General features: G+C 56.6%; 2 protein-coding genes and 1 long non-coding RNA gene across 3 annotated transcripts in view; 2 read left to right on the top strand and 1 right to left on the bottom strand.

The window, feature by feature from the left end:
• The window catches only part of LOC119696487, a 1,710,157-nt gene that overhangs the window by 1,116,317 nt on the left and 568,768 nt on the right, over window positions 1-25,072 (top strand). The window contains 1 exon segment of the mRNA XM_038126215.1: window positions 19,354-19,649. Coding sequence (XP_037982143.1) covers window positions 19,354-19,649 — 296 coding nt within the window.
• LOC119696488 overlaps window positions 1-25,072 on the bottom strand; it is a 1,499,846-nt gene that overhangs the window by 933,426 nt on the left and 541,348 nt on the right. Inside the window, 1 exon segment of the mRNA XM_038126216.1 lies at window positions 6,819-7,634. Within this exon segment, the coding sequence (XP_037982144.1) occupies window positions 6,819-7,634 (816 nt within the window).
• Window positions 15,362-19,196, top strand: LOC119696517. Its single transcript, XR_005255612.1, has 3 exons — window positions 15,362-15,433; window positions 18,864-18,929; window positions 19,100-19,196. It is a non-coding gene; the product is annotated as an uncharacterized LOC119696517 (long non-coding RNA).

Raw genomic sequence — 25,072 nt, 5'->3', positions numbered from 1 at the left:
CTCTCATGGCTTTTCATTTCCACGAATAGCAGCCACCTGGAAAATTTTGCAATCATGAAGTCCCTCCCATTTTTTGACAGCTTTTCCCACAGCTGTGTTTATGGGCCATGTCAGCTTATGGGGTATTAGTTTAAAGATGAGCTGTTCAAGAGCAAAGGTTCTCTTTGTCTATTTCTGGAATCATCTTCATCTCTGGGAACAGAGATCTTCTTCTTTTCTCCCTGAGGGCACAGGGTCTCATCACTCTGCTCTCTCTCTGTTCAAACTTCTCATGGGATCACAGCCACTTCAACATTTGCTCACTTCAGCATGGAGGCCTTTGCTGAACAAGTCCTCTCCCCATACTTTTCAATGCGATATAGGGAAAAAGAGAGTCTGATGTAACAATTACATCCTTCTCCACAGCTTTACGAGAGGATTCCAGCCCCAAGATCAAGGCATCTCCTCATCGCTCCAATCTGGGACTCAACTTCCCCTTCATGAGCTCGGTGTCTTCATGTTGCTCCTCTCTGTGCCTGCCCTTTGTCCTTTTCTATCCCTCGAGGGAGGATGGAAGCACTGAAAGAGTTCATATCTCGCCCAGGGCCTGCAGATGGTTACGTGACCCCGGCCGGGCTCGGTACGTGCAGCCGGAGCTGTTTTACCATGGAGGTTTCTGCAGCGGCTGCGCTGGGGCTGTGTCAGGATGGGCCGCGCTGGGGAGAGGGCCAGGATCTCAGCAGCCCGGCCAGAACTCAGCAGCAGCACGGCCGGGGGCCGATGGCTTCTCCTGCCCCTGCCCGGGGGTTGTGGGTGAACCCCAATGACAGCAGAACCTTGGCCGAGCCGGCCCGGCCCGGGGCTGCTCCTGGGGCCCGGCGGATCCTGGCTCGGCCCGGAGCTGCTCCTGGGGCCGGGCGGATCCTGGCTCGGCCCGGGGCTGGTCCTGGGGCCTGGCGGATCCTGGCCCGGCCCGGAGCTGCTCCTGGGGCCGGGCGGATCCTGGCTCGGCCCGGGGCTGCTCCTGGGGCCCGGCAGATCCTGGCCCGGCCCGGGGCTGCTCCTGGGGCCCGGCGGATCCTGGCTCGGCCCGGGGCTGCTCCTGGGGCCCGGCGGATCCTGGCTCGGCCCGGGGCTGCTCCTGGGGCCTGGCGGATCCTGGCTCGGCCCAGGCTGGCGGCGGGGCAGGGCTCAGGAGTGCCCAGATGTTCACAACCACAGCCAGGGCCCGGCCCGGCCTCGGCCCCGCGGCCTCCCCTCCCCTGCCCGGCAGCCGATGGGGCCTGGGGGCTCCCTGGGAAGGGGCCCGGCCCCACGGCAGGAGCCGCCTGGGCTGCCGTGGCTGAGATGGGGGCCGGGCCGGCCTTGTTACCTCTCTGCTGTCTGGAAGGGAAAGAGACCCTCCCAGGCCTTCTCGTCTTTAACGTGTGTCTTCACAGAGCCGTGTACAGTTTCCTTAGTGGTTTAACAGACTGTCAATTCTCAAAGCTAATTACTGATTGTTTTTTTGTCAGACACAGAGGAAATTGCTTCTCTTAGATCATCACTTCTGTGATGCAAAACCACCAGAACAGCACAGAGCGCAGAGCTCCGTTGTCCATATGTAGTGCTCATGTGCCCAAGGCCTCAAAACCCCACGTCGGAATTTCTCTGGGCCCTCTCCAAGGTGTTTCCAAATGAAACCATTCAGCTCATTGTCTAAGAAAATCACCAGAGGACAGGGCCAGCCCAACCTGTCTGTCCTGGCTACTTTTGTCTGGGAGCAATCCTTGGATAGACAGAATTTGGGAGGTCATATTATAATTCTGGTCATGGTCACTGGCCTGGACAAGAAGGCTGTTTTTTTTTTTTTTTTCCATAGGAATGAAGAGACAGAGACCCTCTGCTTCGGAACAGATGAGAGGTGACCACCAGAGGTCAAGGCCAGCCAGAGCTGGCAGGTTTTTGTTCTATGAGATACCTTTGCAAATAGGAATTTTTTTAGGGAGAATACCAATTTTGTCAATGGGCATCTGAAATAGAGTGACAGTTCTTTCCCATAGCAAGGAAAGCACGGAGCCCCAGTGCTCCAGGAGCTGATGAGAGGCAGCCCTTGACATCCCAAGATCAGCCAGACCTGTCAGGTGGCCCCTGGGAGGCCAAGCCAGCCAGACCTGGTCCATCTTCCCTGGGCTCCATGGGGCCTCACTGTGCTCCCAATGGTCCCTTGCTGCCATGAGGCCCTGAGGTGTCATAATGGCCCCTTGGTGGCACGAGGCCCTGAAGGGTGGGAATGGTCTCCATGGTTCCATCAGGCCCCACAGAGCCATACTGGTCTCTGGGTCCATGAAGCCCCACTGTGTCACCATGGCCCCTTGGCTCCATGGGCTCCAGAGGGGCCACAAGGATCCCCTTGGTTCCATGGGCTCCAGAGGTGCCACAAGGATCCCCTTGGTTCCATGGGCTCCAGAGGTGCCACAAGGATCCCCTTGGTTCCATGGGCTCCAGAGGGGCCACAAGGATCCCCTTGGTTCCAGGAGGTCCCCACAGTGTCACAGGGATCTCCATGGGAAGGAAAGAACCCAGCCCAAATGTCGCAGGGGCAGCCACCAGAGGCCAAGGCCAGCCAGCCTTGACTGTACTGGCAGATTTTGCCTTGCAGTGAGGTGGAACCCCAATTCCGGCCGTTTCTGCATAGATAAGAAGGACGGTTCTTTTCCATAGGAAGGAAAGCACCGAGCCCCAGTGTTTGGGCAGCAGGGGAGAGGCAGCCCCCAGGAGGCCAAGGGCAGCCAGACCTGTCTGTCCTGGCAGCTTTCCCTTGGGAGCAATCCTTGGATGTATGGAGTTTTGGAGGTGGAATCCCAGTTTTGGCCGTGGTCAAGATGGATGGTTTTTTCCCATAGGACAGTAACGTCCAAGTGTTTTGGAAGAAGATGAGAGGTGGCCACCCTCAGGCCAAGCCAGCCAGACCTGTCTCTCCTGGCACCTTTGGTCTAGGGGCTGTCCTTGCACTGAGGGCATTTTGGAGCTGGAATCTCAGTTTTGGCTGTGGGTGCCTGGACAGGAAGAAGAGTTCTTTTTATCAGGAAGGAAAGCACTGAGCCCCAGGGTTTCAGAGGCAGATGAGGGCCAGCCCTCAGGAAGCCAAGGCCAGCCAGACTTGTCAGTCCTGGCAGCTTTGGTCTGGGAGCTATCCTTGGATATAGGGAATGCCCAGGTTTGGCCATGGGTGCCTGGTCAAGATGGATGGTTTTTTCCCATGAGAAAGAAAAGCACACGGTTCAGGATGCAAAGGCAGACAAGAAAACCACAGCGAGACACATGGAGAAGAAAGACTAACTAAAATTAACTGAAATATTAAACTGCGTGCGTAGAAGGATTTGACCAATCCTGTATTAGCTTGAGGCGTGAACAGCAGCACACAGTATAAATATGGCTTGCTGTTTGCAATAAATCAGCTGCACTTGATCACACTGATCATGGCGTGATGGCCCGTTACTGATCCTCCACAGAGCTCCTTGGCCAAAAAGGGACCCAGAACACCCCAAACCCCACCAAAACACCCCCAAACCCCCCAGAAAAACCAACAACCAAGAAACCAGACCTGAAATAGCCCAAAATCCTGAAAAACTGCCCAAAACCCGCCCCTACATACCCAAAACCTACCCCAAAACACCCCAAATCTTTCCAAACATCCACAAAAGCCTTTGAAATTGCACCTGAATACCCCTAAAGCTGCCCCAAAACACCTCAAATGCCTTCAAGCTGCCCCAAAATCCCATAGAAACACCCTGAAATCCCTCCAAACCACCCCAAAACACCCTAAATCCCATAAAACTGATCCAAAATCCCAGAGAGGTACTCCAAAATCCCAGAAAACTGCCTCCAAAAATGGTCCTGACCCTGCCCCACACCACCCCCCATTCCCCTGCTACCCCAGGTCAGTTCAGCTCAGCCCAAATCCTCCTTTCTTTATTCCAAATCCTCCTTTTCTCAATGCCAAAATCTCTTTTCATCCCTTATCTTTTTATTTGACCCCTAATCCTTCTTGTCCTCCCCAAATTTCCTTTTCCCACCCCAAATCCTCTTTTTCCCACCACAAATTCTCCTTTTTCTACCGCAAATCTTTTGTGTGTCCTCAAATCCCTTCTCCCATCCCCAATTCTCCCTTTTCCACCCAAAATCTCCACCTCAAATCCCCTTTCCCCACCCCAAATCCCCTTTCCCCACCCCAAATTCCCTTTTCCCACCCAGATTCTTTCCCCATCCTGAATCCCCCAATTCCCACCCCAACCCCCCTTTTTTTCCCAGCGCTGTACCCAGGGCCTCTCTGCAGACACTGCACCTGGAGCTGCCCCAGACAAACCTCAAACAACCCCAAACCCAAAACAAACCCCACTGTGCCCCCAGGGCTGGAGTGGGTTTGAGGGGTTGGGGATTGGGGGGGTCATGGCCCCAAACTTCGGGGATTGTGGAGGTTTGATCCTAAAATTTGGGGTTTGGGCTGGTTTGACATGTCGGGGGTGGGGGGTTCAGGATTTGGAGGTTTGGGATTTGCAATTTGGAATTAGGGGGTTTTTGTCCCCAGGATTTGGGGATCAGGGGGTTTGACCCCAAACTTTGGGATCAGGGCAGTTGGACACCCCAGATGTTTCAAACCCCAGGATTTGGGGTCGGGGGAAGTTGACCCCAGGATTTTGGGTGTTTGACCCCAATGTTTGTCCCCCCCCAGGTTTGGGGTCGGAGTTGAGATCGGAGCCATTCCCTGGAAAGAGCGGCGGGATCGGGATTGGGAACTGGAACGGGATTGGGATCGGGAAGGGCAGAGAGCCCGGCCCAGTCCCGGGATGGACCCATGCCCACAGTCGCGGGCCCCTCCCCAGCCGCAGCCCCTCCGCAGGCGCTGAACGGAGCCTCCCTCAATCGCAGCCCGCCCCAGTCCGGATCGGAGCCATCCCCAGAGCCTCCCCCATTCCCGGCGCGGAGCCTTCGATCCCTTTCTGGGGCGGCTGCTGCCGCTTCCAGCCCATTGCTGGCGGCTCCGAAGGGCTCCGGGGAGCCTCCCCATTTTGGGGGTGCTGGGGTGGCCCCAGGGCCGCCCCGAGGGCCGAGGGGGGATCGAAAGCCCCAAACCCGAGGGGCTCGCGGGGGTCCGCAGCTGCTCCCGCGGCCAGCGCGAAGCAGCTTCTGGCCAATGGGAGCGCGCGGCGCTGGTGACGACACAGTTGCCGGGCAGAAACTCGGCAAAGCCCTGGCCCCGCCCGGCGGCTCCCAGCCAATCAGCGCCCGGCGCGGCTCTGACTCATCAGTGTCCGGGCGGGCCCGCAGCGCCCCGCGCTCCCCGCCAGCGGAATTTGGGCAGGGGGGAGGTGACCCTGGCCATGGGCATGGGGCGTGCGGGGGCAGCTGGGGCCGCACTGGGGGCACTGGTGCCGCTGGGAGCCCCCCCGGCCGCGGGGGCAGCGGGGGGCGCGCTGAGAAGGGCGCCGGGGGCCCCAAATTAAACCAAGGGTGGGTCGGGACCCCCAAACGGAGCAGGAGGGGCCTGGAACCCCCAAAACCGAGCACGGGGGAGGGGACTGGGGACTGGGACAACGATGGGGAAGGGGCGGCAGAGCGCGGGAAAAGAGGGGATGGGACCCCCAAACAGGATCCAGCCAGCTTGGTGGGGCCGCCTTTAGACCTGGATGGGAGCCAAAGGAGCCAAGGGCAGCCAGTGCTTTTTCCCAGCCCGTGCCATCCAAGCCCATGTTTGATCCCAGTCCATGTTTGAGCCCAGTCTGGGTGGTCCTGCACACACTCCCAGGGTCTGGAATTCCAGTTCCCAGCCAGGAAAAAAATGTTCCTGCTCTTGAACTTCCTTCTTATTCTCTCAACAAATTATACTAACATTATAAATCAATTGATTGTACTTAAAATGAAAGAAATTAGAATAAAAATTAAATATAATAATTTCAACTCTTCCTTACAATACTCCAATAAAGATTCTAGCAAAACAACAACTATTGCTATAACATTACCAATACATATAAATAAACAAATTATATACCAAAAAATACCTTTTGAAGTTTTACCTCAATAACCAATATACTTCAGATAAAAATAACTAAAAAACCAAACATACAATCTAACCCACCTTAGTAAAACAATTCATATTACAAATACGCTAAACACAAAACCAACACCACTATAATTGCTCATATATTTTAACCAAGCAATTAAACTTCAATAACAACCCAAAGTCTCTAAAATTTTTAAAATATTTTTAAAAATTTAATTGTGGGTGTGTGGTTTTATTTGGATATTGGTTTTTGGATTGTTTGGGTTGGATGATTTAAAAAATGGGATTTTTACAGGAATTTCATCAGCTGAGAAGGCGGCACTCTGCAAACAGAGCTGACTGAGAATGAACGGGACAGAAATCAGAAACTCTCAAAGTTTTATTTGCTGTCAAACCCATCCCACCCAGCCAGCCCCACACAATCCCCACCCCTGCTCCAAACTGGGATCCCACTGCTCCCAATCCCCTCCCAACCCCATCCCACCCTGGCGGCTGTGGAATGGAGTGAGTTTGGTGTGGGATTGAGGTTTTTTGAGGAGGGAAGAAGCAACTTGAGGTGGGATTGAGCCTTCATGGGTTAAAATTCAGTTGTCTTCAGAGGGATTTGAGTGGTTTTGAGGTGACAGATCCATCCCGCTTGGCTTTTGGAGGGCAAAGAGATGGAGAAGAGAAAGAAATTAAGGCCAAACCAAGAGAAGCAGGCAGGTGTGTTCCCAGCATGGATCACAGGGAATGCGGGTCACCAGGGCTGTGCCCAGCGTGGCTCCTCCAGCGGGGGATGGAGCTGGAGCAGCACACGAAGCTCTTCCCGCACTCGGGGCACTCGCAGGGCTTCCCTTACCGGTGCCTCCGTTGGTGTTGGCTCAAGGTAGAGCTCCTGGAGAAGCTCTTCCCACACTGGGGACACTCGTAGGGCCTCTCCCCGGTGTGGATGCGCCGGTGCCTGATGAGGGTGGAGTTGTCCTTGAATCCCTTCCCGCAGTCGGGGCAGCAGAAGGGCCTCTCCTCTGTGTGACTCTGATAGTGCAGGAGGAGATGGGAGCTGATCCGAAACCTCTTCCTGCACTGATCACACTCGTAGGGCCTCTCCCCAGTGTGGATCGTCTGGTGGACAATCAGGTTGGATTGCTGGCTGAAGCTCTTCCCACATTCCCTACACTTGTAGGGCCGTTCTCCAGTGTGGGTCCTCTGGTGCTGAATCAGGCTGGAGCTGTGCCTGAAGCTCTTCCCACACTCCTCACACTCGTGGGGCCTCTCCCCAGTGTGGATGCGCCGGTGCCTGAAAAGACTGGAGTTGTGCCTGAAGCCCTGCCCGCAGTCGGGGCAGCGGAAGGGCCTCTCCTCTGTGTGCGTGCGCTGGTGCACGAGGAGATTGGAGCTGGTGGAAAACCTCTTCCTGCACTGATCACACTCGTAGGGCCTCTCCCCAGTGTGGATCCTCTGGTGCTTGATCAGCTCAGAGCTCCACCTGAAGCTCTTCCCACACTCCACGCACGTGTGGGGCTTCTCCCCATCATGGGGCTGCTCATGGAGCACCAGCTCCGAGCTCTGGCTCCATCTTCGGCCGCCTTCCCGGCCCAGGCTGGGTCTTTCCCCCTCAGATCGCCGCCATCTGCCTTTGCAGCCCCTCCTCGTGCGGCATCTCCGGGCCTTTTCCTCCCCGTTGGCTTCCTGCGCCGTGGAGCCGCTCCAAACGGCCTCTGCCACGAGCTTCTGCCCCGGGGATTTGTCCTCCCTGCTCTCCAGCCTCAGCTCCTGCTCTGGGGGAGGAAGGACAAGCAGAGGATGGCATTTGCCTCCGGGCCACAGGCAAGGGCAAGGAGATGCCCCAGGGCGTCCCCGGCACAGGGGCTGTGCTGCAGCCGGGGCCCTGCTGGGCTGGGAGATGGAGCAGGACACAGGGGCAAAGGGGCACTGACTTCCTCCTCACCTGCCTGCGTGTCCCGGGGCATCTTCCTCTTCCTCACAGCCTCCCAGGGCTTGGCAATGGGAAATCCTGGTTTGGGGAAAATAAGGGATGAGCACGGTGAGTTTCAAGGTCCCTCTGCCCAAGTCCAGCTCTACAAGTCACCGGCCACCTGGGCTCCAGAAAAACCTCCCAAACACCAAGATTCAGCCCTGGAAAAGCCTCCCAGGAGTTCCCCGTCCCTGCTCCCTCCCCTCTGGTGTTCGGGGCTTCCCCCTGTCCCAGCTGCTGGGGTCACGCTTGCATTGGGGGTCCCCCTTCTCCTGGGTGCCCGCCCTGCCCAGGCTGCTGGCAGTCCCAGCAATCCCAAAAGCTGCCCCCTCTCCGCTCTCCCCATGCAGGGATGCCGGGGCTTTCTGGGCTCCCTTTTGGGCTCCCTTCTCCCCTCACTCTCTGCTTTGGGCTGCAGGGGCTCCAAGGAGTCCCCCCTGCCCCTCTCCGGGCTCTTGAGGCTCCCGCCAATGGCGCCGCTCCCCCCTCTCTGGGCTCCCCACTTTGGGCTCCTGGCGGACACAGGGCTCTGCTCCTCCAGGCTGCCTCTGCCGGCAGCCGCCACCGGCACCCCCAATGTCCCCCCAAGGGGCCTTTCCCGCTCAGCCTTGGACTGCTGCATTCTCCAAACATCCCCCAAAAACCCAACTGGGAGCAACTGGGAGTGACTGGCTGCATGCTGGGGGTGACTGGAAACAACTGGGCTTATACTGGGATCAACTGGGATCATGCTGGAGGTGACTGGGATCATCCTGGCAGTCAGTGCCACTACACTGAGGCTGACTGGGAGTGCTTGGCAGCAAATGGGATCCTACCGGGACAAACTGGGAGTCACTGGGAACATGCTGCAGGGAACTGGGCTGCAATGGAAGTGACTGGAACGACAGTGAGGGTGCAAGAGAGCAACTGGAACCATGTGGAGCACAACTGGTTCATACTGGCAGCGACTGGGAGCACACTGGGCTCACATTTGGATCACACTGGGAGGATCTGGGAGTGACTGGGAACACACCCTGCACATCATCCCCCACACTGGGCCTGACTGGGAGCAACTGGGAGCACACTGGGAGCAAATGGCATCAGACTGGGACTGACTGGCTTGATCCAGGAAGCAACTGGAACCATGCTGGAGGCAGCTGGGACCACACTGGGAGAGACTGGAAGCAACGGGGATTATACTGGGACCACACTGGGAGGGCTGCCATGTGACTGGGATCAAACTGGAGCTTCCTGGGATCATCCTGGGGTTGAAACCGAGCGACTGGGATCACACTTTGGGCTACTGGGAGCAGCTGAAAGAAACTGGGATCATGCTGCAAGCAAACTGGAGCAACTGGGAAGGACTGGATGCACGCTGGAGGCAACTGGGATATTCTGGGCATGACTGGGGGATCCCACTGGGATCACTGACACCTTACTGGGGCCACTGGCAGTGCCTGGAAATGACTGCAGACATGCTGGGGGCAACTGGCATATACTGGGAGTGTCTGTCACCATCCTGGGGGGACTGGAACCACCCTAGGAATAGCTGGGACCATGCTGGGGAGAACTGGGACCACCCTGGGGGCAACTGGGAGTGAGTGGGACCATGCTGGGAGGGACTGGGATCATCTGGGGAGTGACTGGGACTATAGCAGGGGCAACTGGGTTCAACTGGGACCATAGTGGGAGGGTCTGTAACCACAGTGGAGTGATGGAACCACACTGGGAACAGCTGGGCCCATGCTGGGAGCTGTTATTAGAGGAACTGGGAGCAACTGGGATAGAACTGGGGTCAAGTGAACCACAGTGAGCTAACTGGGAGTGCCTGGCAATGACTACGAGCATGTTCAGGGCAACTGGGATATACTGGGAGTGTCTGAGACCATATGGTGGTAACTGGGACCACACTGGGAATGTGCTGGGGGAACTGGGAACAAGTGGGAGTGATGGGATCATACTGGGAGTGACTAGGTCTATGCTGGGGGCAACTGAGAGGAACTGAGAATAGACTGGATCAAAGTGGGAAGAACTGGGAGCAACTGGGTCCTTGCTGGGACCAAATTGCATCATCATATTGAGTGCCTGGGACCAACTGGGCTCATACTGGGAGCAGCCACTCCCAGCCCCAGGACACCCCAAAATCACCTCCCGGGGACCCCCCATGTCCCCCCGAGGGCCATCTGTGGCTCGGCTTTGCAGCCCTGCCAGCGCCAAACATCCCCCCCAAAAAACCCCAAAGCCAGGCACCCCCCGGCAGATTTGGGCCCAGCTCCCCCTGCCCGGGCACCTGCGGCACGGGGGGCGATGCTCCCGGGGCTGCGGCCACTTCAGGCAGCGCCAGAGGCACCAGATTCCTTCTGTCCCCTTCTCCTGCTCTTCCTGCTGCCGCTCGGCCTCTTCCTCCCTCCCTCCTCCTCCTCCCCGTTCCCCAAGGCCCAACCCTGAGGGGAAAGGGGGCAAGGAAAGGGCGGGAACCGTGAGGGGAAAGGGCCGGGGCCAAGGGGACGCGCGGCTCCAAAAGGGCCCGGTTTGGCTTCAAATCACCCAAAAGGGCCTCAAATGCAGCTGAAATTAGCCAGCTGTGGCCTAAAGTCAGCCAAAGAAGATTTAAATTATCCAAGGGGTCGAAAATCCAACCAAAGGCACCTAGAATTGCCCAAACTGGTTTACACCTCCCTCACAATGGCCTAAAATCACCCTTAAATCTCAAAAATGTGCCTAAAATCCACGCTGCACGTACCTGCTTCAGCCTCAAATCTCCTGAATGAGCCTCAAATTCATCCGGTTTTGTCAGAAATCACCTGAGTTGACCTAAAATCACCCACACGTGCCTGAAACCAACACAAGAAGACCTAAAGTCAACCTAAATGACTTCGTTTGGTGTAAAGTCTCTCAAAGAGGCAAAAAAACTACTCAAATGAGCCCAAAATCACCAAAACCAGAGACCTAAAATCACTCACCCTGGATTAAATTCACCCACATGGGTGTAATATCATCCAAAGGGATCCCAAATCCCACCTCAAGCCCACCAGATTGGGCCGAAATTCAGCCAAAGGGGCCTCAAATGCCCCCGCACAGGCTGGGGATCCCTGGCGGGAGCTGAAGCCCAGCCTAAAGCTGCCCCGCCCGGCCCAAAATGCCCCCGAGGGGCCGAGCCTGAGGCCGAGCCCGGCAGCGGCTCCGCGCTCGCTCCGGGCCCTCCGCGCTCGCTCCGGGCAGTTTTGGCCGCGGCCCCGGACGGGCCCGGGCGGGACTGGGAGGGAGCAGGGAGGGCTCGGCAGGGCTCGGCCATTTGGGGCTCGCTTGGCCTCGGGCCATTGTGCTGGGAGTTGAGGGGCAATCGCTGCGGGCTGTGCAGACAATGATTGCCTTTGGGGCAGCTGGGCAATTCCGGGGGGTTGTGGATTCTGGGGGGCTCTATTGGTGCTTTGAGGGGGGGTGTTTTTCTGGGAGAGTTTGGAGGTTTATTAATTTTTTTGGGTTCTTTTTTAAATTCGGGGGGTTTTACTGGGATTTTGTGGGGATTTTGTGGGAATCTCTGGAATTTTTAGGGGGGTTTTATTGGAATTCCTGGGGGATTTTGGGAGCCTTACTGGAATTTTCCAGGTGTTTAGATGGATTCTTTTGAGGTCTAGGTTGTTTGAGGAATTTTTGGGGTTTTTTTGTGGATTTTTTTGGGTTTTGTCGGTGTTGTCAGGATTTCTTTGGTTCTTGGGAGGATTTGTGGAGTTTCTTGAAGGTTTGGGGACATTTATGGGGAATTTGTGAGGTTTAATTGGGATTTTGGGGAGTTTGTTGGGATTTCAAGAGATTTTGTGGGCTTTTATTGGGATTCTAGGATGTCCTGATGGGATTCTGTGAGATTTAATTGGGATTTCATGGGTTTTATTTGACTTTTGGGGCTTTTAAGGAGATCTTGGGGCCTCTCAGCCCTTCCCTACACCCAGGGAATGCCCCAAAGCCCCCTCAGACCATGCAAGGTCCCCCAAAATTCCACAAAAACCCCAAAAAGACTCTAAAAATTACAGTAAGATACTCCAAAAGCCCAGAGAATCCCACAAAATACCAGTGAAACCCACTGAAATTAAAAAACTCCCAAAAATTTCAAGGAATCCCCCGAAAAAACCAAACCCCCTGCAAAATCCAAATAAAATCCCTCAAAATCTACAATTCCCCAAATCCACAACCCCCCCCAAAACCCAGTAATTCTCCTTAAAAACCAAATAATTTCACCCTAAACAACAAAATCCCCCCCAAAAAAAACCCAAAAAAGCCACCCCAGAATCCCCCAAAACTCTCCCAAAATCCCCACAAAATCCAATCCCAAAAAAGCCGCCCCAGAATCCCCCCACGCTCCCTGGGGCCGTCCTGGCTCAGGGGCACCGGCCGGTGGAACAGGAGCCGCTTCAGGGGGCCCTCGGAGCTTTTTGGGGAGGGGGCACCTTGGGAGACCCCAAAAAACGGGGGAGGGGGAACCCCTGTTGTGCCCCCTCTCCCCGAAACCCCCAGACCCCGGTTCAGGGTGGGCCTGGGACCCCCCGGGACCCCTCCAGGAACCCCAAACCCCCCCAGAGCCCCCCAAGGTTGGCCCAGGACCCCCAAAGCCCCCCCAGAACCCCCTGAGAGCCCCCAGACCCCAATCGGGCCCAGCCCAGGCTGTCCCCTGAGACCCCCCCAGACCCTTCCCAAGGCCCCTCCCCAGATCCCCCCGGGACCCTTCCAGGACCCCCCAGCCCCTCCCAAACCCGGCCCAGGACACTCCAGGCCCCCCAAAACCCCTCCCACATCCCCCCAAGGGCCCCCCCAGACCCCCAAAGAGCTCCCTACGACCCCTCCCCAAACCCCCCGACCCCTCCCAGAGCCCCGCTCCAGACCCCTCCCGGCCCCCGGTGCCGCCTCAGCGCCCCCGGCCCCTCCCCAGACCCCCCGGGGGCCCGGCACCGGCGGCCGAGGGGCGCCGCCTGCGGCTCGCCTCTGATTGGCTGCAGCGGCGCGGCGGAGGCGGGCGTTGCTGAGGGGAGCCGCGCGGTGATTGGGTGGTTCGGGGAAGTGCGGCGCGGTGATTGGTTGGTTCGGGGCGCGGCGCAGGGATTGGCTGGGGGAGCCCGCGCGCGCGGCGGAGGCGGGAGATGTTGAGGTCAGAGCTGCTGAGGCGGAGCTGAGGTGGGGCCGGGGGAACCTGGGGGGCTGTGACAGGGAATAGGGGGTGTGCGGGGGGTTTGGGGGGGAGTGAGGGGGCTCTAGGGAGCTTTGGGGGAAGCTTGACAGGGTCTGGAGCGTTCTCAGGTGGCTTTAGGTGCATCTGAGGGGAATTGAGGTGATCTGAGGGGATTTTGGGGGGATTGCGAGAGGAACTGAGGGGGTTTCTGAGGGGATCTGGAGGTTTCTGAGGGGATCTGGAGGTTTCTGATGTGGGTCTGGGGGGCATTTAGGGGAGTCTGAGGGGATTTTTTTGGGTTTGGGGGGATTGAGGGGTCTGAGGGGGATTTGGGGCAGTCTGATGGGATTTGGGGAGTCTCAAGTTGGTCTGGGGTCAATTTTGTGGGGAACTGGGGGGTCTAAGGGTAATTGGGGGGGGTTTTTTCGGGGTCCAGGGTGGTCCTGGGCCAACCTTAGGTGGAGTCTGGGAGGTTTGGGGTTCCTGGAGGGGTCCTGGGGGAGATTTGGGGGTCCCGGGGGGTCCCAGGCCCACCCTGAACAGGGGTCGGGGGGTTTCGGGGAGAGGGGGCACAACAGGGGTCCCCCTCCCCCGTTTTTGGGGGTCTCCCATGGTGCCCCCTCCCCAAAGAGCTCCGAGGGCCCCCTGAAGCGGCTCCTGTTCCACCGGCCGGTGCCCCTGAGCCAGGACGGCCCCAGGGAGCGTGGGGGGATTCTGGGGTTTGGGGCGGGTTTTTGGGGATTTTGGGCGGCTTTTTTGGGCTTTGGAGAATTTTGTTTGGAGTTTAGGGGGAACTATTGGGGTGTTTGGAGGGATTTATTGGGTTTTTTGGGGGGGTTACACGATTTTGGGGACTTTTGTTAATTTGGGGCGTTTTGGTTTTTGAGCGATTTTATTTGGGTTGGTTTTTGTTTGGGTTTTTTTTTTTTTTTTTTTTTGAGGGGGGATTCCTTGAAATTTTTGGGAGTTCTTTTTAAATTTTGGTGAGTTCCACTGGGATTTTGTGGGATTCTCTGGGGTTTTGGAGGGTTTCATTGGGATGTTTAGGGGATTTGTGGGGTTTTAGTGGAATTTTGGGGGGAGGCTTTGGGGTTATACCTGGGTGTAGGGAAGGGCTGAGAGGCCCCAAGATCTCCTTAAAAGCCCCAAAAGTCAAATAAAACCCATGAAATCCCAATTAAATCTCACAGAATCCCATCAGGACACCCTAGAATCCCACTAAAAGCCCACAAAATCTCTTGAAATCCCAACAAACTCTCCTAAATCCCAATTAAATCTCACAAATCCCCCATAAAAATCCCCAAACCTCCAAGAAGCTCCACAAATCCTCCCAAGACCCAAAGTAATCCTGGCAACACCCACAAACCCAAAAAATTCCACAAAAAAAGCCCCAAAAATTCCTCAAACAACCTAGACCTCAAAAGAATCCATCTAAACACCTGGAAAATTCCAGTAAGGCTCCCCAAAATGCCCCAGAAATTCCAATAAAACCACCCAAAAATTCCATACAACCTACAAAATTCCCTCAAAATCCCAGTAAAACCCCCCAAAATTAAAAAATACCTCAAAAATTTCAATAAAGCCTCAAACACCCCCAGAAAAACATCCCCCCAAAGCACAAATAGAACTCTCCAATATCCAAACCCCCAGAATCCACAACCCCCCGAAATTGCCCAGCTGCCCCAAAGGCAATCATTGTCTGCACAGCCCGCAGCGACTGCCCCTCAACTCCCAGCACAATGGCCCGAGGCCAAGCGAGCCCCAAATGGCCGAGCCCTGCCGAGCCCTCCCTGCTCCCTCCCAGTCCCGCCCGGGCCCGTCCGGGGCCGCGGCCAAAACTGCCCGGAGCGAGCGCGGAGGGCCCGGAGCGAGCGCGGAGCCGCTGCCGGGCTCGGCCTCAGGCTCGGCCCCTCGGGGGCATTTTGGGCCGGGCGGGGCAGCTTTAGGCTGGGCTTCAGCTCCCGCCAGGGATCCCCAGCCTGTGCGGGGGCATTTGAGGCCCCTTTGGCTGAATTTCGGCCCAATCTGGTGGGCTTGAGGCGGGATTTGGGATCCCTTTGGATGATATTACACCCATGTGGGTGAATTTAATCCCGGGTGAGTGATTTTAGGTCCCTTTTTAAAGTGATTTTAGGCTCATTTGAGTAGTTTTTTTGCTTTGGGTAACTTTACCTCAAACCAAGTCATTTAGGATGACCTTAGGTCCTCTCGTGTTTGTTTCAGGCACATGTGGGTGATTTTAGATCAACTTAGGTGATTTCTGGCAAAACCGGGTGAATTTGAGGCTCATTCGGGAGATTTGAGGCTGAAGCAGGTACGTGCAGCGTGGATTTTAGGCGCATTTTGGAGATTTAAGGGTGATATTAGGCCATTGTGAGGGAGGTGTAAACCAGTTTGGGCAATTCTAGGTGCCTTTGGTTGGTTTTTAGACTCCTTGGATAATTTAAATCCCCTTTGGCTGATTTTCGGCCACAGCTGGCTAATTTCAGCTGCATTTGAGGCCCTTTTGGGTGATTTGAAGCCAAACCGGGCCCTTTTGGAGCCGCGCGTCCCCTTGGCCCCGGCCCTTTCCCCTCACGGTTCCCGCCCTTTCCTTGCCCCCTTTCCCCTCAGGGTTGGGCCTTGGGGAACGGGGAGGAGGAGGAGGGAGGGAGGAAGAGGCCGAGCGGCAGCAGGAAGAGCAGGAGAAGGGGACAGAAGGAATCTGGTGCCTCTGGCGCTGCCTGAAGTGGCCGCAGCCCCGGGAGCATCGCCCCCCGTGCCGCAGGTGCCCGGGCAGGGGGAGCTGGGCCCAAATCTGCCGGGGGGTGCCTGGCTTTGGGGTTTTTTGGGGGGGATGTTTGGAGCTGGCAGGGCTGCAAAGCCGAGCCGCAGATGGGCCTCGGGGGGACACGGGGGGTCCCCGGGAGGTGTTTTTTGGTGGTCCCTGGGCCGGCAGTGGCTGCTCCCAGTATGTGCCCAGTTGGCCCCCCCGTGTGCTTCCAGTTTCATCAGCACTCCCAGTATGAGCCTAGTCCCTGGCAGTATGAGCCTGGTCACTTCCCCTCACTTCCTGCAGGATCCCTGTTGCTCCCGGGATGAGCCCAGTCCCTCCCAGTCATCTCCCCACGACGATGCCATTTGCTCCCAGCAAGGTCCCAGTTGCTCCCAGTTCCTCCCGCTTTCATCCAGTGTGTTCCCAGTTCTCCCAATTCTCTCCTTGCATATTCCTAATCACTCCCAGTATGATCCCAGTCTCTCCCAGCAGGGCTCCAGTCACTCCCACTTGCCCCCAGTGTGTTCCCAGTTCCCCCAGCACATTCCCAGTCACTCCCAGTCTGGTCCCAGCCACCACCCATATGGCCTCAGACACTCCCAGTATATCCCAGGTGCCCTGCACATGCTCATAGACATTGCCAGGCACTCCCAGTTATCTCAGTGTGGTTCACTTGCCCCTAGTTTTATCCCAGTTGCTTCCAGTTCCTCTAAAGATGTCCCCAGTTGGCTCCCAGCACGGGCCTGGTAGCTCCCAGTAACCCCCAGACAGGGTCCAATCACACCCACTGTAATCCCAGTCTGATTGTAGCCACTCCCAGTATGATCCCAGTTGCTCCCTGTCAATGCCAGCATGACCCCAGTAGCCTCCAGTGTGATCCCAGTGACTCCCAGTTTATCCCAGTTGCTTCCAGCTTGTTCCCAGTCATTCCCACTTCTTCCCAGTTGCTTTCAGCACAATTCCAGTTGCTCATAACCACTCCCAGTATAATGCCAGTTGCTTCCAGTCTCTCCCAGTGTGGTCCCAGCTGCCTCCAGCATGGTTCCAGTTGCTTCCTGGATCAAGCCAGTCAGTCCCAGTCTGATGCCATTTGCTCCCAGTGTGCTCCCAGTTGCTCCCAGTCAGGCCCAGTGTGGGGGATGATGTGCAGGGTGTGTTCCCAGTCACTCTCAGATCCTCCCAGTGTCACTCCAGTCCCTCCCAGTATGATCCAAATGTGAGCCCAGTGTGCTCCCAGTCGCTGCCAGTATCAACCAGTTGTGCTCCACATGGTTCCAGTTGCTCTCTTGCACCCTCACTGTCCTTCCAGTCACTCCCAGTGCAGCCCAGTTCCCTGCAGCATGTTCCCAGTCAGTCCCAGTTTGTTCCAGTAGGATCCCATTTGCTGCCAAGCACTCCCAGTCAGCCTCAGAGTAGTGGCACTGACTGCCAGGATGATCCCAGTCAGCTCCAGCATGATCCCAGTTGATCCCAGTATAAGCCCAGTTGTTTCCAGTCACCCCCTGCATGCAGCCAGTCACTCCCAGTTGCTCCCAGGCACTCCCAGTTGCTCCTGGCATGATCCCAGTTGCTCACAGCTGCTCCCAGTCACTCTCAGCATATTCCCAGTCACTCCCAGTATATCCCTTTTGCCCCTACCATGGTCTCAATTGCCCCCATAGGCTCCTGCTCACTCCCAGTATGATCCCAGTGTGATCCCAGTGCAGCCCAGTCCCTCGCAGTGCTGCCAGTGCTGGGGTCCCGCAGCCCTCTGTGCGTTCCCCGCTGCCGGAGGTGCCGAGAGGAGCCCCAAGGGCTGGCAGTGCCCGGGCAGGGTCCCCAGCCTGGCCCAGTTTGGATGTGCAGCGCCCAGTTTTCCCAGTTTGCCTCTCCTCTTGCCCGGGCCGGGTTCCCCCGCCCGCAGCGGCTGCGAGCAGCCGAGAGCCCCGCGCTGCCCGTGCCGAGCTGTGCCGGCTCCATCGCCGCTCCTGGCGCGGCTGCGAGGGCTCCGGGAACGGGGCAGCGAGGGTGTGGCTGCTGCTGGGGAGGAGGAGGAGGGAGGGAAGGGAGGGATGAAGGCAGAGGAGAAGGAGGTGGGGATAAGGCAGAGGAGGAGGAGGAAGAGGGGTTAGGAGGGAGGAGGGAGGAGGAGGAGAAGAGTTGCAACAGGAGGGAGAGAAGAAGGAGGTCGGGATAAGACAGAGGAGGCGGAGGAGGGGGGACGGAAGAGGAGGAGTGAGAGGAAAAGGAGGGGCAAAGGCCGATCAAAGAATGCAGAAGGAGCCATGCGGTTGAGCCCTCCCTGAATTCGCAGCCCCCAGCTGTGAAATCATCGTCCCCCATCCCGCAGGTGAGGGGGGAGGGGGAGCTCGGCCCAGATATCCCGGGGGGGTCCCTGGATTGGGTTTTTTGAGGGATATTTGGAGAATGCAGCAGTCCAAGGCTGAGCGGGAAAGGCCCCTTGGGGGGACATTGGGGGTGCCGGTGGCGGCTGCCGGCAGAGGCAGCCTGGAGGAGCAGAGCCCTGTGTCCGCCAGGAGCCCAAAGTGGGGAGCCCAGAGAGGGGGGAGCGGCGCCATTGGCGGGAGCCTCAAGAGCCCGGAGAGGGGCAGGGGGGACTCCTTGGAGCCCCTGCAGCCCAAAGCAGAGAGTGAGGGGAGAAGGGAGCCCAAAAGGGAGCCCAGAAAGCCCCGGCATCCCTGCATGGGGAGAGCGGAGAGGGGGGAGCTTTTGGGATTGCTGGGACTGCCAGCAGCCTGGGCAGGGCGGGCACCCAGGAGAAGGGGGACCCCCAATCCAAGCGTGACCCCAGCAGCTGGGACAGGGGGAACTCCTGAACACCAGAGGGGAGGGAGCAGGGACAGGGAACTCCTAGGAGGCTTTTCCAGGGCTGAATCTTGGTGTTTGGGAGGTTTTTCTGGAGCCCAGATGGCCGGTGACTTGTAGAGCTGGACTTGGGCAGAGGGACCTTCAAACTCACCGTGCTCATCCCTTGTTTTCCCCAAACCAGGATTTCCCATTGCCAAGCCCTGGGAGGCTGTGAGGAAGAGGAAGATGCCCCGGGACACGCAGGCAGGTGAGGAGGAAGTCAGTGCCCCTTTGCCCCTGTGTCCTGCTCCCTCTCCTAGCCCAGCACGGCCCCGGCTGCAGCACAGCCCCTGTGCCGGGGACGCCCTGGGGCATCTCCTTGCCCTTGCCTGTGGCCCGGAGGCAAATGCCATCCTCTGCTTGTCCTTCCTCCCCCAGAGCAGGAGCTGAGGCTGGAGAGCAGGGAGGACAAATCCCCGGGGCAGAAGCTCGTGGCAGAGGCCGTTTGGAGCGGCTCCACGGCGCAGGAAGGCAAGGGGGAGGAAAAGGCCCCGAGATGCCGCACGAGGAGGGGCTGCAAAGGCAGATGGCGGCGATCTGAGGGGGAAAGACCCAGCCTGGGCCGGGAAGGCGGCCGGAGATGGAGCCAGAGCTCGGAGCTGGTGCTCCCTGAGCAGCCCCATGATGTGGAGAAGCCCCACACGTGCGTGGAGTGTGGGAAGAGCTTCAGGTGGAGCTCTGAGCTGATCAGGCACCAGAGGATCCACACTGGGGAGAGGCCCTACGAGTGTGATCAGTGCAGGAAGAGGTTTCGGATCAGCTCCCATCTCCTCCTGCACTATCGGATTCACTCAGAGGAGAGGCCCTTCTGCTGCCCCAACTGCAGGAAGGGATTCAAGGACAACTCCACCCTCATCACCCACCGGCGCATCCACACTGGGGAGAGGCCCTACGAGTGTCCCCAGTGTGGGAAGAGCTTCTCCAGGAGGTCTCACTTGACCCGACACCAACGGAGGCACTGGTAAGGGAAGCCCTTACTGATTTCTGTGCCGTTCATTCTCAGTCAGCTGTTTGCAGAGTGCCTCCTTCTCAGATGATGAAATTCCTATAAAAATCCCATTTTTTAAATCATCCAACCCAATCAATCCAAAACCAATATCCAAATAAAACCACCCACCCGCAAGTGAATTTTTAAAAGTAATTTTAATTGGTTTAGAGTACTCGAGGGTGTTGTTAAAGTTTATTAGTTTGGTTAAAATGTATGAGAAATTATGATGGTGTTTGGTTTTGTGATTAGCATATTTGTAATAGGAATTGTTTTAGTAAGGTGTGTTAGATTCTATGTTAGTTGTTTTAGATATTTTTTATCTAAAGTAGGTTAATATTGAATTAAAACTTTCAAAAGGTATTTCTTGGTATATAATGTATTTATTTATATGTATTGGTCGTGTTACAGTAATAGTTGTTTTGGCTTGATAGTTATTGGAGTATTGTAAGGAAGAGTTGAAATTATTATATTTCATTTTTATTTTATTTCATGTTGTGTAATTTATTGATTTATAATTTTATTGTAATTTGTTGAGAGGATAGGAAGGATGTTCAAGGGCAGGAACATTTTTTCCTGGCTGGGAACTGAAATTCCAGACCCTGGGAGTGCGTGCAGGACCACCCAGACTGGGATCAAACAGGGGCTGGGATCAAACACGGGCTGGGATGGCACGGGCTGGGAAAAAGCATTGGCTGCCCTTGGCTCCTTTGGTTCCCATCCAGGGCTAAAGGCGGCCCCACCAAGCTGGCTGGATCCTGTTTGGGGGTCCCATCCCCTCTTTTCCCGCACTCTCCTGCCCCTTCCCCATCGTTGTCCCAGTCCCCAGTCCCCTCCCCCGTGCTCGGTTTTGGGGGTTCCAGGCCCCTCCTGCTCCGTTTGGGGGTCCCGACCCCCCCTTGGTTTAATTTGGGGCCCCCGGCGCCCTTCTCAGCGCGCCCCCCGCTGCCCCCGCGGCCGGGGGGGCTCCCAGCGGCACCAGTGCCCCCAGTGCGGCCCCAGCTGCCCCCGCACGCCCCATGCCCATGGCCAGGGTCACCTCCCCCCTGCCCAAATTCCGCTGGCGGGGAGCGCGGGGCGCTGCGGGCCCGCCCGGACACTGATGAGTCAGAGCCGCGCCGGGCGCTGATTGGCTGGGAGCCGCCGGGCGGGGCCCGGGCTTTGCCGAGTTTCTGCCCGGCAACTGTGTCGTCACCAGCGCCGCGCGCTCCCATTGGCCAGAAGCTGTTTCGCGCCGGCCGCGGGAGCAGCTGCGGACCCCCGCGAGCCCCTCGGGTTTGGGGCTTTCGATCCCCTCTCGGCCCTCGGGGCGGCCCTGGGGCCACCCCAGCACCCCCAAAATGGGGAGGCTCCCCGGAGCCCTTCGGAGCCGCCAGCAATGGGCTGGAAGCGGCAGCAGCCGCCCCAGAAAGGGATCGAAGGCTCCGCGCCGGGAATGGGGGAGGCTCTGGGGATGGCTCCGATCCGGACTGGGGCGGGCTGCGATTGAGGGAGGCTCCGTTCAGCGCCTGCGGAGGGGCTGCGGCTGGGGAGGGGCCCGCGACTGTGGGCATGGGTCCATCCCGGGACTGGGCCGGGCTCTCTGCCCTTCCCGATCCCAATCCCGTTCCAGTTCCCAATCCCGATCCCGCCGCTCTTTCCAGGGAATGGCTCCGATCTCAACCCCGACCCCAAAGCTGGGGGGGTCAAATATTGGGGTGAAACACCCGAAATCCTGGGGTCAACTCCCCCCAGCCCCAAATCCTGGGGTTTGAAACATCTGGGGTGTCCAACTGCCCTGATCCCAAAGTTTGGGGTCAAACCTCCTGATCCCCAAATCCTGGGGACAAAAACCCCCTAATTCCAAATTGCAAATCCCAAACCCCCAAATCCTGAACCCCCGAGCCCCGACATGTCAAACCAGCCCAAACCCCAAATTTTAGGATCAAAGCCCCCCAGTCCCCGAAGTTTGGGGCCATGACCCCCCCAATCCCCAACCCCCCAAACCCACTCCAGCCCTGGGGGCACAGTGGGGTTTGTTTGGGGTTTATTTGGGGTTATTTGGGGTTTGTCTGGGGCAGCTGCAGGTGCAATGTCTGCAGAGAGACACTGGGTACAGTGCTGGGAAAAAAAGGGGGGTTGGGGTGGGAATTGGGGGATTCAGGATGGGGAAAGATTCTGGGTGGGAAAAGGGAATTTGGGGTGGGAAAAAGAGATTGGGGATGGGGAAAGGGGATTTGGGGTGGGAAAGGAGATTTGGGAGTCACAAAGATGGGTTTGAGGTGGAAAAATGGGATTTGAGTTGGAGATTTTGGGTGGAAAAGGGAGATTGGGATCGGAAAGGAGATTTGGAGACACACAAAGGACTTGGGGTGGGAAAAGGAGAATTTGTGGTGGGAAAAGGAGGATTTGGGGTGGGGAAAGGAAATTTGTGGTGCACAAAGGATTTGGGGTCAAAGCAGAACATTTGGGATGAAAGAGATTTTGGAGTTGAAAAGAGGAGGATTTGGGATTAAAAAAGGAGGATTTAGGATAAAGAGAGGAGGATGTGGGCTGAGCTGAACTTACCTGGGGTAGCAGGGGAGCGGGGGGGCGGCTTGGGGCAGGGTGACGACCATTTTGGGGGCAGTTTTCTGGGATTTTGGAGTATTTCTCTGGGAATTGGGGGGCAGTTCTATGGGATTTGGGAGCAGTTTTAGGTGATTTAGGGTGTTTGGGGGTGGTTTGGAGGGATTTCAGAGTATTTCTATGGGATTTTGAGGTGTTTCTGTGGGATTTAGGGGCAGCTTGTAAGTATTTGAGGTGTTTTGGGGCAGCTTTAGGGTATTCAGGTGCAATTCCAAAGGATTTTGGGGATGTTTGGAAGTATTTGGGATGTTTTGGGGTAGGTTTTGGGTATTTAGGGGTGGGTTTGAGGCAGTTTTTCAGGATTTTGGGGTATTTCAGGTCCTTTTTTGGGGTGGGATTTCAGGGTCTTTTGGTGGGGTTTGGGGTGTTCTGGGTCCCTTTTTGGCCAAGGAGCTCTGTGGAGGATCAGTAACGGGCCATCACGCCATGATCAGTGTGATCAAGTGCAGCTGATTTATTGCAAACAGCAAGCCATATTTATACTGTGTGCTGCTGTTCACGCCTCAAGCTAATACAGGATTGGTCAAATCCTTCTACGCACGCAGTTTAATATTTCAGTTAATTTTAGTTAGTCTTTCTTCTCCCTGCGTCTCGCTGTGGTTTTCTTGTCTGCCTTTGCATCCTGAACCGTCTGCTTCTGAGCGTGTTCTTCTTCCTTCGTGTCCTTGGAGGGCACTGTGACCTTGCTCAGTTTCTGTGAAGGCTGGATGGTGCATATGCTGCACATGGCCATTGTCCTGCAAAACCTCACAGCAGGGAACCTCATGGAGCCATGGGTCAGCTGTGACAATGCGGGTCCAGGGACACCACGGTGACACTGGGAACCTCATGGAGCCATGGGTCAGTTGTGACAATGAGGGTCCAGGGACACCACGGTGACACTGGGAACCTCATGGAGCCATGGGTCAGCTGTGACAATGCGGGTCCAGGGACACCACGGTGACACTGGGAACCTCATGGAGCCATGGGTCAGTTGTGACAATGCGGGTCCAGGGACACCATGGTGACACTGGGAACCTCATGGAGCCATGGGTCAGTTGTGACAATGCGGGTCCAGGGACACCACGGTGACACTGGGAACCTCATGGAGCCATGGGTCAGTTGTTGTTGGGTCTCACCCCCGGATTGGGTGACCCCAAAAGATGGAAAAGTCCCTCCTCCAACCCGTGCCTTCGAAGAAAGACTCAGTAGTCCTCTGTTGTCCGTTCTCAAGGTTGTTTATTGTTGGTTATCTAAAAGATTCTTCTCCCTGAACTGCTGTGTCCCGTTCAGCAGCTCAGACAAAGGCACACTGCCCTCCCAGGGGGCTGGTGCCATCTTTTATATCATATATTACATACTACATGTTTATACTTTCTCCCCAATGCCTACTATCTATATTGAATGGTGACTTTCTACTCTAAACCAATCTGTGAGTGCCAACACCACCAAAGACATGGAGGTTAGGAAGGACAAAGAAAGAGGACAGGGCACACCCAAATCCTTCAATCTTAGAACTCCTGACCCCCATGTACAAAACTTGGACCCCTGCGTACAAGGCTTAAAACCCCCTTGTACAGCACCCAAAAATCCTTCCTTTCACTTCGTGACTACTTCTACTACAATACCTAAACTTTTGTGTGACTTGTAATTCTTCATACAGAGTTGGTAATTTGCTCCATGGCCTAGAGAACGAAAACCCCACGTGTGTCTTTGGCTGCATGCCAGGGTCTCAGAGCCCCCTGCCAGTGGCTCTGGCCATCCAGAGCACCCAGAGGGATGTCCTGGGTTCCCACAAGTTTTGACAATGCAGGTCCAAGGACACCACGGTGACACTGGGAACCTCATGGAGCCATGGGTCCGTGGTGACTCCGTGGGGCCTCTCGGAACTGAGGAGTCCATGGTGACTGACAGGCAGGATGTCTTTACCGACGATTCCATGGCTGAAGGGAGGGGTGTTAACATCTTTGAGATGGGTCTCAGTGTCTCTGCTAACATCAAGCAACAGGTTTATTACAGAGCCCGGGCAGCTTGGCTCCTGAAACAGACAAGTGGGTCTGCCCGAGCTTGAGTTTCTGAGCTTTGGGTTAAAAGGACAGGTTCAGGAGGGGAATATGGGCTAGGGGGTTCAGGAAGGCTGTACCTTCCCAGTACCTCAGCCCCTGGGGAAAGGAGGAGGGCAGCGTGCGGCCAGGAGCTCAGGATAAAAGGAGGCTGCGCCCTCTGAAACCTCGAGAGAGAAAACCCCGTGGGCGTGTGCCCTGATGGATTCTCTCCCTTTGCTCCAATAAAGTTGAAGGACTCCTCTGTCTCCTTCATGGACACTGGCTTTTCACAGCCTGATTTTCCACACATGACACTTTGGAATGTCACGGAACCAAGGAGCCCTTGTGACACATCAAGGCCCCTCTGGAGCACAGAAACCATTGCTGACAGTGCAGAAACTCATGGAACCAAGGGGCCATTGTGACAGTGCAGATGCAAGGACACCATGGTGGCACTGTGGAACCTCATGGAAGCAGAGAGACCATTGTGACACTCCGGTGCCTCACGGAATCAGGGGGACCATTGTGAAACTCAGCACCCCAATGGAAGCAAGGGTCACGGATGAAGCTGTGGGGCCCGTAGAACCAAGGAGCCATTGTGACACAGCGGGGCCGCAGGGAGCCCAGGGGCCATGGTGCCACTGCAAGGGCTCAGGGGAGCCAAGGGGCCATGGTGACACTGCAGAAGAAAGGAGAGCACTGCGACACTGCAGGGACTCGTGGAATCAAGGAGAC

Source organism: Motacilla alba, unplaced genomic scaffold (assembly GCF_015832195.1).
Source record: "Motacilla alba alba isolate MOTALB_02 unplaced genomic scaffold, Motacilla_alba_V1.0_pri HiC_scaffold_31, whole genome shotgun sequence".
NCBI lineage: Eukaryota > Metazoa > Chordata > Aves > Passeriformes > Motacillidae > Motacilla > Motacilla alba.
Note: the sequence above shows the minus strand (reverse complement) of the source record. Positions and strands in the feature narration are given on the sequence as shown.